This window comes from Balaenoptera musculus, chromosome 13 (genome assembly GCF_009873245.2).
Source record: "Balaenoptera musculus isolate JJ_BM4_2016_0621 chromosome 13, mBalMus1.pri.v3, whole genome shotgun sequence".
Taxonomy (NCBI): Eukaryota; Metazoa; Chordata; class Mammalia; order Artiodactyla; family Balaenopteridae; genus Balaenoptera; species Balaenoptera musculus.
In genome coordinates this window covers 24,774,103-24,790,254 of record NC_045797.1, presented here as the reverse complement: position 1 = coordinate 24,790,254, position 16,152 = coordinate 24,774,103, and the positions used below count along the sequence as shown (strand labels likewise).

Below are 16,152 nucleotides of genomic sequence, written 5' to 3'. Positions count from 1 at the left end.
AGATGAACCCAAACAGAAACATATCAAGACATATCATAATTAAAATAACAAAAGTTAAAGAGGGAATTCTAAAGGCAGCAAGAGAAAAAACAAAGAGTCATGTACAAGGGAATCCTCATAAGGCTATCAGCTGATTTATTTGCAGAAACTTTGCAGGCCAGAAGGGATTGGCATGATATATTTAAATTGTTTAAAGGGAAAACTGGGCAACCTAAGATACTCTACCCAACAAGATTATCATTCAGAATAGAAGGAGTGCAGCTGTTAGTGCCTACAAAGAAGTTGCACCTCTGGTCACTGGAGGGGTGCTGCACTGACAGCAATGGCAGCCGTGGAGTTGGTGGCATGGATGCAGCTCAGAGTGTGGAGTGTCTGGGTCATGCAGGGCCTGGGCTTTGGCTCGGAACCAGCAGACAATCTAGGCTCCAGTGAGGCCACAGTCTGGAATGCTGGAGTAGACTTCAGAAAAAGAGAGCAGGCCAAAGGGGAGCGATACCTCCGAGCTTGTACTAAAGAACAGCTGGCAGCCTTGAAGAAACACCATGAAAATGAGATCTCTCATCATGTGAAAGAGATTGAGTGCCTGCAGAAAGAAATGGAAGAGCACAAGCAGTTGGTCAAGAAACTAAAACATCATGATGATGATTAAGTGCACACAGTTCCCTATAGCATGGCTACCTATTATTGCCCACTTCTATTAAACCAGACATAGTTCTGGTTTAATTAATATCTATCTGTGTGTTTCCAACAAATTATAATAAATTGTCATCAGTGAACTGTGAAAAAAAAAAAGAATAGAAGGAGAGATAAATAACTTCTCAGGTAAGCAAATATAAGAAGAATTCAGCAATACTGAACTTACCATAAAAGAAATGTTGAAGGGTCTTCTTTACTTTATTAATTTTTATTTTTTTATTGAAGTATAGTTGGTGTACTATATTAAATAAGTTATAGGTGTACAACATAATAATTCACAATTTTTAAAGGTTATACTCCACTTATAGTTATTATAAAATATTGGCTCTAATCCCAGTATTGTACAATATATCTTTGTGGCTTATTTTACACATGTTAGCTTGTACCTCATAATCCCCTATCCCTATATTTCCCCTTCCCCACCTTCCCACTGGCAATCACTAATTTTTTCTCTGTATCTGTTTCTTTTTTGTTATATTCATTAGTTTTCTGTATGTTTCAGATTCCACACATAAGTTATATATATATATTATATATATATTATATATATATAATATATACATATACACAATGAAATACCACTCAGCCATAAAAAAATAATGAAAATTTTCCATTTGCAAGAACATGAATGGACTTGGAGGTGAAATAAGTCAGACAGTGAAGGGTCTTCTTTAATGGAAAAGAAGCAAGAATTTTTAGGAAAGGGAAAATCCCAATAGGAAAGGCAAATATAAAGTAAGAATTGAAGATCACTAATATAAGCCTGTATGTAGATTAACAGACAAAAAATCATAAAAGTAACTATAACTACAATAAACAGTAAAGGGGTAAGCATGAAGATTTAAAATATGACATCAAAACCACAAAATGTGGATGAGGGGACTAATAAATGTAAATCTTTTAGAACATGTTTGAACTTAATGATTATTAGTTTAAAGCAAGTAGATATAATTATGGGTCAACATATATAAATCCCATGGTAATCACAAACTGAAAACCTACAATAGATACACAAAAAACAAAAAGAAAGGAATCCAAGCATACTACAAAAGAAAATCATCAAACCAAAACAGGAGAAACAAAAAGCAATGAATGGAGAGGAACTACAAAATCAACCAAAAAACAGGTAATAACATGGAATTAAGTACATAAATATCAATAATTACTTTAAATGTCAATGGACCAAATGCTCCAATCAAAAGACATAAGGTGGTCAACTGGATAAATAAAAAACAAGACCCTTCTATATGGTGCATACAAGAGACTCACCTCAGGGTGAAACACACACAGACTGAAAGTGAGAGGATGGAAAAATATATTTTATGCAAGTGAAAACAAGAAGACAGCGAGGGTAGCCATACTCATATCAGATGAAATAGACTTTAAAGCAAAGTCTATAACAAAAGACACAGAAGGACTTTATATACTGATAAAGGGATCAGTACAAGTGGTTATTACACTCATTAACATATACACACCTGATACAGAAGCACCTAAAATATATAAAGCAAACACTACCCAGACATAAAGGGAGAAATTGACAGGAATACAACAATAGTAGAGGAATTTAAAACCCCACTAACATCAAGGAACAGATCATCCAGACAGGAAATCAATAAGGCAACAGTGGTCTTAAATGACACAACAGACCAACAGACTTAATAGATATACACAGGACATTAAATCCATAAAAAGCAGAATATACATTCTTTTCAAGTGCACCTGGAACATTTTCCAGGATAGATCACATACTAGGTGACAAAACAAGCCTCAAAAAAATTTAACAGAAAAAAAATTATATCAAGCGTTTTTTCCTCACCACAACAGTATGAAACTAGAAATTGACTACAGAAAAAAAAAATGGGGAGAAAACAGACACACGGAAACTAAACAACATGCTACTAAAAAAGCCAATGAGTCAACAATGAAATCAAAGAGGAAATCAAATAATACTTCAAGACAAGTGAAAATGGAAATACGACTTTCCAAAATTTATGGGATACAGGAAAAGCCAATCTAAGACAGAAGTTGATAGTGATACAGGCTTTCCTTAAGAAACAAGAAGAATCTCAGTGAAACAACTAACCTACTACCAAAAAGAATTTTAAAAAGAACAAACAAAACCCAAAGTCAACAGAAGAAAGGCAATAATAAAGATTAGACAGGAAATAAAGTTTAAAAACAATAGAAAAGATCAACAAAACCCAAAGCTGTTTTTTTGAAAAAATAAATAAAATTGATAAAACTTTACCCAAGTTCACCAAGATGAAAAGAGAGAGGATCCCCAAAAAACAAAATGATATATGAAAGGGGAAATATAAAAACAAATACAACAGAGTTACAAAAAATAAGAGAAAACTATGAACAGTTATATGTTAACAATTCACAACCTAAAAGAAATGGACAAATATCTAGAAATAGCCAGCCAAGACTGAGTCAAGAAGAAATAAATTATGACAGATGGATCACTAGAAGTGAAATGGAATCAGTAATAAAAGCACTGTCAGCAAAGAAATGTCCAGGACAGGACAGCTACATAGCGGAGTTCTACTGAACATATGAAGAGGAATAAATGCCTATACTTCAAACTATTTCAAAAGGTTGAAGAGGAGTGAACACTCCCATATTTATTCTACAAGGCCATCATTACCCTGATACCAAAACCAGACAGTACAGCATTGATGGTATAGTGGTGAGCATAGCTGCTTTCAAAACCAGACAGAGAGAGTACCCAAAAAAATTACAGGTCAATATCTTTGATGAATATAGTTGCAAAAGTCCTCAAAAAATACTAGCAAACAAAATACAGTACATAAAAAGGACAATATACCATGATCAAGTTGGATTTATTCCAGGGTCACAAGGATGTTTCAACATTTGCTAATCAATAAATGTGATACACCATATTAACAAAAGGAGGGATAAAAATCACATGACCACCTCAATAGATGCAGAAAAAGCAGTTCACAAAATTCATCATCTATTCACAATAAAAACTCTCTTCAAAGATGTGTAGAGGGCTTCCCTGGTGGCGCAGTGGTTGAGAATCTGCCTGCTAATGCAGGGGACACGGGTTCGAGCCCTGGTCTGGGAAGATCCCACATGCCACGGAGCAGCTGGGCCCGTGAGCCACAGCTACTGAGCCTGCGCGTCTGGAGCCTGTGCCCCGCGACGGGAGGGGCCGCGATAGTGAAAGGCCCGCGCACCGCGATGAAGAGCGGTCCCCGCACCGCGATGAAGAGTGGCCCCCACTTGCCTCAACTAGAGAAAGCCCTCGCATTAACCGAAGACCCAACACAGCCAAAAATAAAATAAAATAAATAAATAAAGTAGCTATAAAAAAGAAAAGTGCTTTAAAAAAAAAAAAAGATGTGTAGAGAAAACATCTCTCAACATAATAAAGGCCACTTGAGACCAACCCACAACTAACATTATACTCAATGGTGAAAAGCTGAAATCTTTCCTGCTAAATTCAGGAACAAGACAAGGATGCCCACTCTAGGTATTTCTAGATAATATAGTATTGGAAGCCCTAGCCACAGTAATAAGAAAGAAAAATAAAAGGTATCCAATTTGGAAGGTAAGAGATAAAACTGCCACTGCTGGCAGGCACATGACATGATATAGAGAACCTGAAAGTTTCCATCCCAAAACTATTAGAACCCTTAAATGAATTCAGCAAGGTTGTAGGATACAAGATTACTATACAGAAATATGTTGTGTTTCTAGACATTAATATTGAAATATCAGAAAGAGAAAGCAAAAATCAATCAAGTTTGAAATTACATGAAAAAGAATAAAATACCTAGGAATAAGCTTAACCAAGAGGTGAAAGACCTATACTCTGAAAACTATAAAACATTGATGAAGGAAATTGAAGATGATACAAAGAAATGGAAAGATATCCTGGGCTCTTGAACTGGAAGAATTAATGTTGGTGAAATGGCCATATTACCCAAAGCAATCTACAGATTTAATGCAATCCCTATCAAAATACCCATGACATTTTTCACAGAACTAGAACAAACAATCCTAAAATTCATATGGAACCACAAAAGGTCCTGAATTGCCAAAACAATCTTGAATAAAAGAACAAAGCTTGAGATACCACACTTCCTGACTTCAGACTATGCTACCAAGCTACAGTAATCAAAACAGCATAGTACTGACACAGAAACAGAGACATAGATCAGTGAAACAGAATAGAGAGGCCTGAAATAAACCCACGCACACATGATCGATTAATCTATGGCAAAGGAGGCAAGAATATACAATGGAGAAAAGACAGACTCTTCAACAAGTGGTGCTGGGAATGCTGGACAGCTACATGTAAATAAATGAGATTAGAACATTCCCTCACACCATATACAAAAATAAATTCAAAATGGTTTAAAGACTTAAATGTATGACATGGAACCATAAAACTCCTAGAAGAGAACACAGGTAAAACACTCTTGACATAAATTGTAGCAATATTTTCTTAGATCATTCTCCCAAGGCAAAAGAAATGAAAGCAAAATCAAACAAACAAAAAAACAAACAAATGGGACCTAACTAAACTTAAAACTTTTTGCATAGCCAAGGAAACCATTGACAAAATGAAAAGACAACCTACAGCATAGGAGAAGGTATTTGCAAAGGATGTGACAGACAAGGGGTTAATATGCAAAATATACAAACAGCTCATACAACTCAATTTCCAAAAAACAAACAACCCAATCAAAAACTGGGCAGAAAGCTGGAATATTCATTTTTCCAAAGAAGACATACAGATGGCTAACAGGCATATGTAAAGATGTTCAACATAGCTAATTATTAGAGAAAATAAAATCAAAACCACAGTGAGATATCACATCACACCTGTCAGGATGGCTATCATCAAAAAGCCTACAAATAACAAATGTTGGAGAGGATGTGGAGAAAAGGGAACGCTTGAGCACTTTTGGAGGGAATGTAAATTGGTGCAGCCACTGTGGAAAACATTATGGAGCTTTCCCCAAAAACTGAAAATAGAACTACCATATTACCCAACAATTCCACTCCTGGGCATATATCCAATAGAATGGAAAACACTAATTCAAAAAGGTACGTGCACTTTAATGTTCATGGCAGCATTATTTGCATTTGTCAAGATTGGAAGCAAACTAATTGTCCATCAACAGAAGTATCCATCACAAATGAATGAATAAAAAAAATGTGGTATATATATATTGAAGAGTATTCACTATGTGAAATAAGTCAGACAGAGAAAGACAAATACTGTATGATATCATTTATGTGTGTAATCTGAAAACTAAAACTAGTAGAAAAAGAAACAGGCTCATGGATGTAGAGAACATACCGGTGTTTACCAGTGGGGAGAGGGAAGCAGGAAGGGACAAGAAAGGGTAAGAGATTGAGAGGTACAAACTACTATGTATAAAATAAATAAGCAATAAGGATATATATGCAACACACAATATTGTCAATATTTTAAAGTAACTATAGTAACTATAAGTGGAATATGACCTTATTCAAGTATGAATTTGTGAATCACTAGGTTGTACACCTGAAACTTGTATAATATTGTACATCAACTATACTTCAGTAAAAAAAAGAAAAAACCCACGATGAGGTATCACCTCACCCCTATCAAGAGGTGTACAAATAATAAATGTTGGAAAGGATGTGGAGGAAAGAGAACTCTTGTACAAAGTTAGTGAAAATGTAAACTGGTGCAGCCACTCTGGAAAACAGTATGGAGGTTCCTTAAAACACTAAAAATAGCTACTGTATGATCCAGAAATTCTCTCCTGGATATATATGTGGAAAAAAGAAAAACACTAATTCAAAAAGATAGCTGCACAGCAATGTTCATAGCAGCACTATTTTCAGTAGCTGAGACAGGAAGCAACCCAAGAGCCCATACACAGATGTTTGGATTAAGAAGATGTGATGAAAAAATATATATGTTATCCAAATATATATATGGATAATACTCAGCTATAAAAAGGAATAGAATATTGCCATTTGCAGCAACATGAATGGATGTAGACAATATTATGCTTAATGAATGTCAGACAAAGACAAATACTATATGATATCACTTATAAGTGGAATCTAAAAAAATAATACAAATGAGTCTATGTTCAAAATATAAACAAACTCGCAGATATAGAAAATAAATTTGTAGTTACCAAAGGGGAGAAAGAAAGAGGGAATGACAAATTAGGGGTTTGGAATTAACAAATACAAAGAACTATATATAAAATAGATCAGCAACAAAGATATACCGTATACCCAGGGAATTATACCCATTATGTTGTAATAATCTATAATGGAGTATAATCTTCAAAAATATTAAATCACTGTGCTGTACACCTGAAATGGACACAATATTGTAAATCAACTATACGTCAGTTAAAAAAAAATAGTAAGAGAGAAACTTGCAACTTTTTCTCCTTCTGTTGTTTGCCTAATAAGTGGTGGTTTTGGGGACAAAAATGTCTTTTTCGTGGTCTGACATATGCACTTTTCTATATTTTTTCTCTCCACTCAGAAATTAGATATTCATCTATTTTTCTTCTTGTGTTTATTTTCTGAATTATATTTATTCTCTAGCTGGAATTTATTTTAGTGTGTAGTAAGTTTAAATTAGGCATATAATTTTATTTTTACACAAATATTTAAACAGTTTTACCAACATCATTTATTGAACCATCCATTCTCTTACCAATGAAAAATAAACCCTTTAACATATGTAACCGTATTTAGATCTATTTCCACTCTTTCTAGTCTTTCCATTGTTTTTTCCTTTTGTTCTGATGATCTGTTCTTTTTATTGCTGTTTCAGTACATCACTCTCAATTATAATTACTTTGAAATGTAAAATTTCAGTAAAACATATAGATACAAACATAATAATTTTACATTTCATTCTGTAAGATCATTTAAATTTTTTTCTTTTTCAAAATTAGCCGTTTCTTTTTGCCTGTTTTTTAAATTAAAAAATTATTATGTTTTAAAGTTCCACTTAAACATTCTGATAGGATTCTGATAAAATTTGCATTATACTTATGAAATATTGATAATTTAGACTTATTATGTCTCTCAAGGTAAGGTGTCTGTGTTAGACATGGCCTTGCTTGTGAACAGGACTTATGAATGTTATGGGATATCACTTTCATGATTAGATCACCAACCAGTTAACTTTTGAGTTAATCAAAAGGGAGATTATCCAGGTGGGCTGGATCTAACCAGGTGAGCCCTTAAAAGGGCCTAGGTCCTTCCCAAAGAGAGATTTAAAGTTCAGAGGGGTTTTGGATGAGGGAGATTCTCTGTTGCTGGCTTTGAAGATAGAGGAGTGCCATGTGGCAAGGACCAGAGAGTGGCCTCTTGGAGCTGAGGGCCCCCCTGTCAGCAAAGGACTGAATTCTCCCATCAACCTAAATGATCTCGGAAGAAGACTCTGACATCAGATGAGAACACATCCTTCCAACACCTTGATTTTGGTCTTGTGGGCTTCTGACCTACAGACCTATGAAGTAGTAAATCGATGTCATTTTAAGATGTTAAGTTTCTGATAAGTTGTTACACAGGAGAAGAAATCAAATGAATTTTACATATATTAATGTCTCCATTTTCATAAACATCAGTAAAGTTTTAAACTATGGATCCTATATGTTTATTGGCCAGGGCTCTTACATACAGACAACGTACCCCCCCAGCAAGTGTTAGCACAAAGAGTGTTGTTTATTGGGGAAAAAAAGACTCAGTAGTTTACAGAACTCCTGAGAGAGTTAGGAGAACCAGGCTTAGATGCCAGATATCCAGGAACAAAGGAGCCAGGTGGAAACTGCCTAACCACACTATGGGACCATTCTAGCAGGAGCATGCTACTGATATGTCACTGCCACCAGCACCTCTGACACCTTCTGGATGCCAATATCCTGCCACAGATGCTCTGGAGGAACAAAATTCTTCAGCCATCTGACTTGCCAGAAGATATGGGTTTCCTGCCTGCAGCTGCTGCCTCATGTTGCTTACTTTCTCCCCTAAGTTTCATGTAAGTACTTCTGCTGGTGGAAAGCCACATATCAAACCTTACCTGTAACCGAGGCTGGAACATGTGGTTTTAAGGCTTTGGGACTTACCTGGTGGCGCAGTGGTTAAGAATCCGCCTGTCAATGCAGGGTAAACGGGTTCGAGCCCTGGTCCGGAAAGATCCCACATGCCAAGAAGCAATTAAGCCTGTGTGCCACAACTACTGAGCCTGCTCTCTAGAGCCCACAAGCCACAACTACTGAAGCCCGTGTGCCTAGAGCCCATGCTTCACAACAAGAGAAGCCACCGCAATGAGAAGCCTGCGCACTGCAACAAAAAGTAGTCCCCGCTCATGGCAACTAGAGAAAGTCCGTGCGCAGCAATGAAGACCCAGCACAGACAAAAATAAATAAATAAATTTATTTTTTTTAAAAAGTTTTCTACCCTCTGTAATACAGGAAAGTAAGCTAGATGGGGATAGTAATGGGTGCTGAACGAGCCAATTTACAATATCTGTCATTCTATGAATTTCAGATTTTGCTGCTATTGTGAAAGTGACCATTTGCTCTTAAATTTTAAGAGCTTGTTACAATATAGGACTTCTACTATTTGTAAAATTGTCTTGTGATCTTGCACTGTGCTAAACTTTCTAATAGGTTTTGTAAAATTTCAATTCTTTCCCTTGTGATTTCAAATCATAATATTGCAAATAGTAATACTTAAAAAATCCCAATATACAGGCAAATCTTGCTTTGCAAGGCTTTGATATGCATGAATTTAAAAAAAAATGTTATCATGATTTAGTTAAATAACACGAATTCCAAAACAACATAGTTCAAATTTCTGTTGCCATGAGATATTACCTGTGAGTAACTACATAAAGTACAAAATTTCTACTAGCTCTCCAGTCCACAAATCACTACCTAATAAGAGATGCACATCATGATCAGTGACCAATCACATCACTTATTTCAAAGGCTTTTGCTGATTTGTCACTGTGCACCTGTTACTCAGTTCATGCACAGACAGCGAAGCATATAGTTGTGCTGTCTCCTTATCTCCCAGTGATAAGCCATGTGACATTTTACAGGAAGGAATAGTTGAAAGGGGACGTCGTTAACAAAAATGAAAGTGCAACAAAGAAACAAAAAGTGGTAACACTGGAAGTAAAATTTGAATCAAATATATATAAATGGATTTATAGAAGAAATAACTGACTGTGGGAATATAGACACTGCTGCTGTTCCAGCAATTCTATATAGATATGCATCCAGAGCAAGTTACTGAGGGCCAACTTACTGATATAAATGAGAAAAGAGGTTATCATAAAAAGGATGAAGATGTCCTAGAGAAAGTGACACTGGGAATAAAACCCTTCACATGAAAGGCACACTCAGAGATTTTTTTCATGACATGGAAAGTGCAAAGGATAAAATGTTGGAAGATGACCCAAATTTAGAAAGGAGCATAATTTACCAAAGCATAGAGAAGAAACTTACTCTGTAAAATAAGTTATACTATGAGAAGACAAGCAATGTTGAAACTACTCTTGATAAGTTTTTTGCAAAGAAATTAAACACTTTCATTTGCAGTGCTTCTAATGTTTTAAGTTACAGTGTATCAAATCAGTATTAGTTTTACTATTTTAAAAATTTCCATATAAATTTATAACTGACAGTAGTGAGTTTTTAATCTCTTAACAAAAAATTTTAAAGGTCATGGAACAAAGACCACTTTGCACAGTTTCAGCTTGCATGACCATTTTTATGGTTCTGCAATACCATGCAAATCAAGGACTGTCTATATCCCTCATATTCTCAAATCAACTGAAACTTTCAGAACAAAGATAAATAATATTGGTGAGAGGGCCATTACTTAAAATATGACTAGGCTAGTTGTAGAATCTTGGGACATAACAATATTTTCTAAAAAAATTGCACTGCTAAATTCTGGAATTTAGTATTGGGAAAGAGGTGTTCAAGGCTGCTTTTAGGTTCTTTCCTTTTATGGGTTTTTATTTTTTAATTTTTTATTTACATATGTTTTGTAGAAGTGTTGTTAGCTTCAAGAGGATTGCTCCTAATTTGTCCAATAGCCCATCTTTACCTCCAAGTTTGATTAAATTAAGGATGTTTGTGGTAGTGTACTACTAGGACACACACACACACACACACACACACACACACACGTATACTTCTTGCCATTTCAGTAATCTTCTTAGAAAGAATCAGGATTAAGTCATTATGATCCAGCTACCACTTTCCTGAGAATTCACAACTCTTTTTTCTTAAAATTCTTCTTTTTTATACTGAAATGTTTAATCTTTAAAGCAAACATAAGAAGAGTCTATTGTTCACAATATTTATTCAATATTTTAGTGTATGATTTCACCATAGACAGAAGAGTTTGACATTAGAAATTTCAGCATCTGGCTGAATTATCTTTGTAATTTCCTCAGTTGTTGTCTTTAATAACTTGGTCTAGACCGTATCATGTAACAAGAAACCAAATAGGACAAAAATGGGAAGCAAAAATGTGAGGAATTAATTTTATCTTGATTGACTTCAGCCCAGTATTTAAACTATTATCCTAAGTTACTGGAATCCCATATCCAGAGCATCTAATGGTATAAGAAATGGCTCATTAGAGCAATAATGACTGCTCAAAAATTAATAGTGATAGCTTCATGTGAAAAATATCTCCTCGAAACATAGATGACTGAATTCTTGCATTATTAAAACTGGCTAAACTAGCATACAGATCCTTAAAATGTCTGGTAAAGAGTGGGAATATGAATTGATTTGGACTTCTAACCTAGAGCAATATTTTGTATAATTTAGATCCTGTCAGGTGATACACAATGTTATCAAATATTGACTTTTTGTCAAAGATCAAAGTGAAGACCCATGCTTCTTTACTTTAGTCTCCTCTGCCTTGCTTTTCTCTACTGCTTAGTGCAATTTTTCATTTTTATCTTTCCTTTGTTATTGTTTTGTTTATTTTAATATCTTTTTCTTCCAAAAGATGGTTTGGATAAATTGTCTTTGTCAAAATACAGTGAAGACTACCGTGATTGTTTCTTGAGAAAATGATTTTAATTTGTGATATGAAGGTATTGGGAGGCAAATGCAACTCAGATAATGTCCATGATTTCTACTGTAATTATATTTGTCATGAGAACAGAATGCAGACACTTTGTCTGTTTCTTTGTCTAGCCATGTCACTCAACATAGATCACAGATGTTTCAGTTCTGTGGAAATAGTGTATCAATGTATAAATTAATAAATATGTAGTGCTCCAAAGTTTGAAATAATTTATGGAAGTCTGTTTTGTTTTAAAAGTACATATTTTCCCTAGGAAATAAAGTCTTATATGCAAAACTAAGCCATATTAAAGGGAAAGAATCTTGCTATATGCTAATCATGAATGGTATAGCTCAATATGATGGGCATTTTTGTTTCTTAATTACATAAGTAATGCAAATTAACTTTAGAAAAATAAGAACATACAAAATAAAATGAAAGCCTCCCATTCCTATTCTCCTGAGATAACTATTTTTACCTTTCTGGAATCTACTCTATCAGATGAAGAGTTTCCCCTTGTCTTATGAAAAGGCAATAATAACAAATTTCTCTTTGGAAACTGTTTTTATCCCTTCACAACATAACAGAGATATCTACCCACAATAGTATATCCATTTACTACATTTTAATGATTCTATAGCAATCTTGTGCATAATGTATTATCATTTATATATTAAATCTATTTTGTTAGATATTTATGCAATTTATGTAATTATTAATTTTATAATGTAATGAATTTGTGGTAAATATCATTATAAACTAAAACAGTTTTGCAGATCCATAGTATGTCTTTAGTATAAACATCTAAGGTAGCTTTCCATGGTTAAAAGGTATAGCAAATTGCCAAAGTACACCTAGAAAAGTTATATCAATTTGTATTCTTACCAGTGGAAATGAGATTGTCAGTATCTCCAAATATTTGCCACAGAATTGTTTAATTATATTTTAACATTTGGTAACTTGCAAGGCAAAAGAATGGTCTGCTGTTTTAATTTGCATTTTTTCTTTTAGCTTACTTACAAGAGTGAACGTTTTCTCATTTCTTTATGAACTTTCTCTTGTATTCTCTTTTGTTTGTTTTGCAAATGTTCTGTTTGTGACCTTTTTGCATTTATCTACAAGAAAAAAGCAGATTAGTAAAAAAAGACAAAAAGTCCTGTGAATTAGATATACTACTCAAAATACTGGAAACAATGGAGTTACATCCACAGAATACGGAGGGCATGGGGAGGGTTGTAAACTAAAAAATTATTACTGAATCAGGGTGATCTTCAAGTGGAAAGGCTATAAAAGTCATTTTAAGTGTCATTTAAAAGTCATTTTAAGTCTTTAAGTGGAAAGACATCAAAAGGCTTAGAAAATAGAATATCCACCAATACTGCAAAAAAGTTAGTCAAAATTTTAGTCCCACCAAAAGATGGAGGAAAATGCATGTTTACTATAGGGTGCTCAAACAAATTACCTTGAGCGTTTAAGTGCTTTGCACATATTTACTCTTTAAGAGTCACAAACTCCTGGATGGAATAATAATTAATAAAAAAGAGGAAGTTACCTTAGGAAATAATCAATTTATATGTGCAGAAATGTAGCAGTAAGGGTTATAAAAACAGTATTATATTTAATTGAAAAGCGATATATACAAACAAAATATCCAACAATAGTGGTATTGGTATTATATGGCAGGATGAGATACTAAATGGGCATTATAAGTAATATCGAAAAATATTTAATGACACCGGCCAGGCACTGTGCTAATTGTTTTACATTCATTATCTTCTTTAGGTACAACTTTATGAGGTAAGTACATTTATAAACCCTATTATATATATAGTGTAACTAAGGCATCAAGAAGTTAATTTACTCATGGTTCTACAGCTAGGGCTCAGTGTCCTAATTCATATCCACGATGACCTACTCTAGATTCAAAGACACATAGATGGCTTCCTGGATGTGACATTATGGAAATCTTTAGTATTATTAGTATTGAGGGTTTTTGTCTTTCTACAATTAATACTTATTACTTTTGAATTTAGGGGAAAAAATTAGTGAAAAAATGAAGTAAATTTAGGGAAAATAGCAGAAGTTTTTGAGATAAAGGAGTGAAGGTCTAGGAGAAGGAATTCTGGCCACTGTTGAAATAGAAAACATTACTTTCTCACAGAGAAAGAACTGGGGAGTAACTATCCTAATCCTATCTGACATTTCCCACAAGTCTAGAACCTCAAAACCCAAGTTCCAAAAGTTTCAGATCTCCTCTGAATAGTACGGTATGTGATGTGTAACTTTCAATGTTTAAAGTTGCAGGTTGTCAGAAGCTACAGTGGTATATCAGTCAGAGTTTAATCAGGAAAACAATAGCTTCTTTAATTATTATGAAGAGAGGGAATTTAATATAGAAATTTTATGTACATGGCTTGGAGTAACTGGAAGAGCAAAGCAGGAAAATAGGAACTGAAGTAGATAACACAAATCAAGATGATTACCCAGACATTAGAAGCAGCTAGTGTTACTGGCTGGATTCCATGTGCTACACATAGTGCATTGGTATTGAGAAACTTATAGCCATGAGTTCCAGATTTGCTGAAGTTTTCTAGAAACCCTGGTTTTCTCATCCAAGGCTGGAACCTCTGCTGTTCTGTAGATGCTGCTTTTGCTGTCAAAGATGTTGTAATAACTGGAGACAGACTCACTTCTCCCCTCTTTCTCCATCCATTATCTCATGTTGCCTCTCATTGGCAGAATCTAATTGGAATCCAGTTGGCAAGTGAGATAAGAAAATTGGTCAATATATACAAATATATCTACCTAAAAAACAAGAAAGAAAAATATTTATAGTTTCTACACTCTTCATTTCTGTAACTTGTCATAAGGCTGTGTTGATATTTATAAATTTTTTCTTCCACTAATGTCTCTCTTTGCTCTCAGCCAGCCTCTCTTCTAATTAAAGTTCTAAGCTTTCATTCCTGAAGTGTCTGAACTGAATCACTAATAATATTCTTTCTTGGGTTGCTATTGTCTTCTTTTAGCCTTTAATACTGGAATGGAAATAACAAGAGGCACATAAGGAAATCTCAAATGTTCCATAGTCTTCCTTGTTCTTACTGTGTGATGGCAATACAATTTCCTTTTGATAATTAAATATCCTTTTTGCCATTTTATTTTGTGACATGAGGAGTCTGAAATAGCTGGGTGGCAGTCTCAACTTTCAGTTTGATTGAACCATTGTTGTATTCCTTAGAGCAGGGGTCCCCAACACCCTGGCTGTGGACTGGTATCGGTCCACCCCTGTTAGGAACCAGGCTGCACAGCCAGAGGTGAGCAATGGGCAAGAGAGCAAAGCTTCATTTGCCACTCCCCATCATTCTCCATCGCTCGCATTACCGCTTGAATCATACCTCCCCTCCACACCGTGGAAAAATTGTCTTCCACCAAACCGGTCCCTGGTGCCAAAAAGGTTGGGAACCGCTGCCTTAGAGGAACTATTCCTATCCTGGTAATGAAGGTCTATAAAATAGCAGAGCTCGATAGTACGGGGCCATGGCAAAAGCTCTGAGTGAGTGTAATAAAGGAACCACTAGCAATTTCACCACTTGGTTCCACAATCAACATTTCTATTCATGGCAAAAACAGCATCATATATTGGTTGGTCATATATCAGTTCAAAGCATATGCCATGCCTTGAAAGACAGCACCCCCCTTTGCCAGCCATATAATTGAGTCCTCAGTAGGCACTCTACTACATTTCATACCAGCTGCTTCTTGATGCAGGGCACCATGGTAATGATAGTGGGTTCTCTGGATGTGAGTCCATTGTTGCACTTTTTTGATGAGCCCCTTGGTGAGAAGCAGTGTTGTTTGAGATACCATGATAGTGATTAAAGTACTGTATTAATTTCCTAGGGCTACTGAAATAAAATCACACACGGGATGACTTAAAACAACACAAATATATTCTCTCACAGTTCTAAAGGCTAGAAGTCTGAAATCAAGGTTTCATTAGAGCCATGCCTCTTCAAAAGGCTCTAGGGAAGAATCCTTCCTTGCCTCTTCCAGCTTCTGGTGGCTTCAGGCGTTCCTGGGCTTGTGGAAGTATAACTCTGATCTTTAAACTCTAATAACTCCATCTTCACATTTCCATCTTCTCCCTGTATTTCCCTCCACTTGTAAAGACACCAGTCATTCAATTTAGGTCTTACCATAAATCCAGGATAATTTAATATGGAGATCTTTAACTAATTACATCTTCAAAGACCCTGTCTTCATATAAGATCATATTATGAGGTTGTAGGTAGATATGAATTTTGGAGGGACACTATCCAACCCATTACAGGTACCATTGTGAGTGATCTA

General features: G+C 35.0%; 1 protein-coding gene across 1 annotated transcript; it reads left to right on the top strand.

Moving 5' to 3' along the window:
* Positions 1–322: 322 nt before the first annotated feature.
* On the top strand, positions 323–649 carry LOC118906490 (ATPase inhibitor, mitochondrial-like). The gene has a single exon (XM_036874067.1). The coding sequence runs from the start codon at positions 323–325 to the stop codon at positions 647–649; it is 327 nt and encodes a 108-aa protein (XP_036729962.1).
* The last annotated feature ends 15,503 nt before the right edge of the window (positions 650–16,152 follow it).

Coding starts and splice junctions, on each gene's coding strand:
- LOC118906490 (XM_036874067.1), top strand. CDS start 323: ATGGCAGCCGTGGAGTTGGTGGCATGGATGCAGCTCAGAGTGTGGAGT.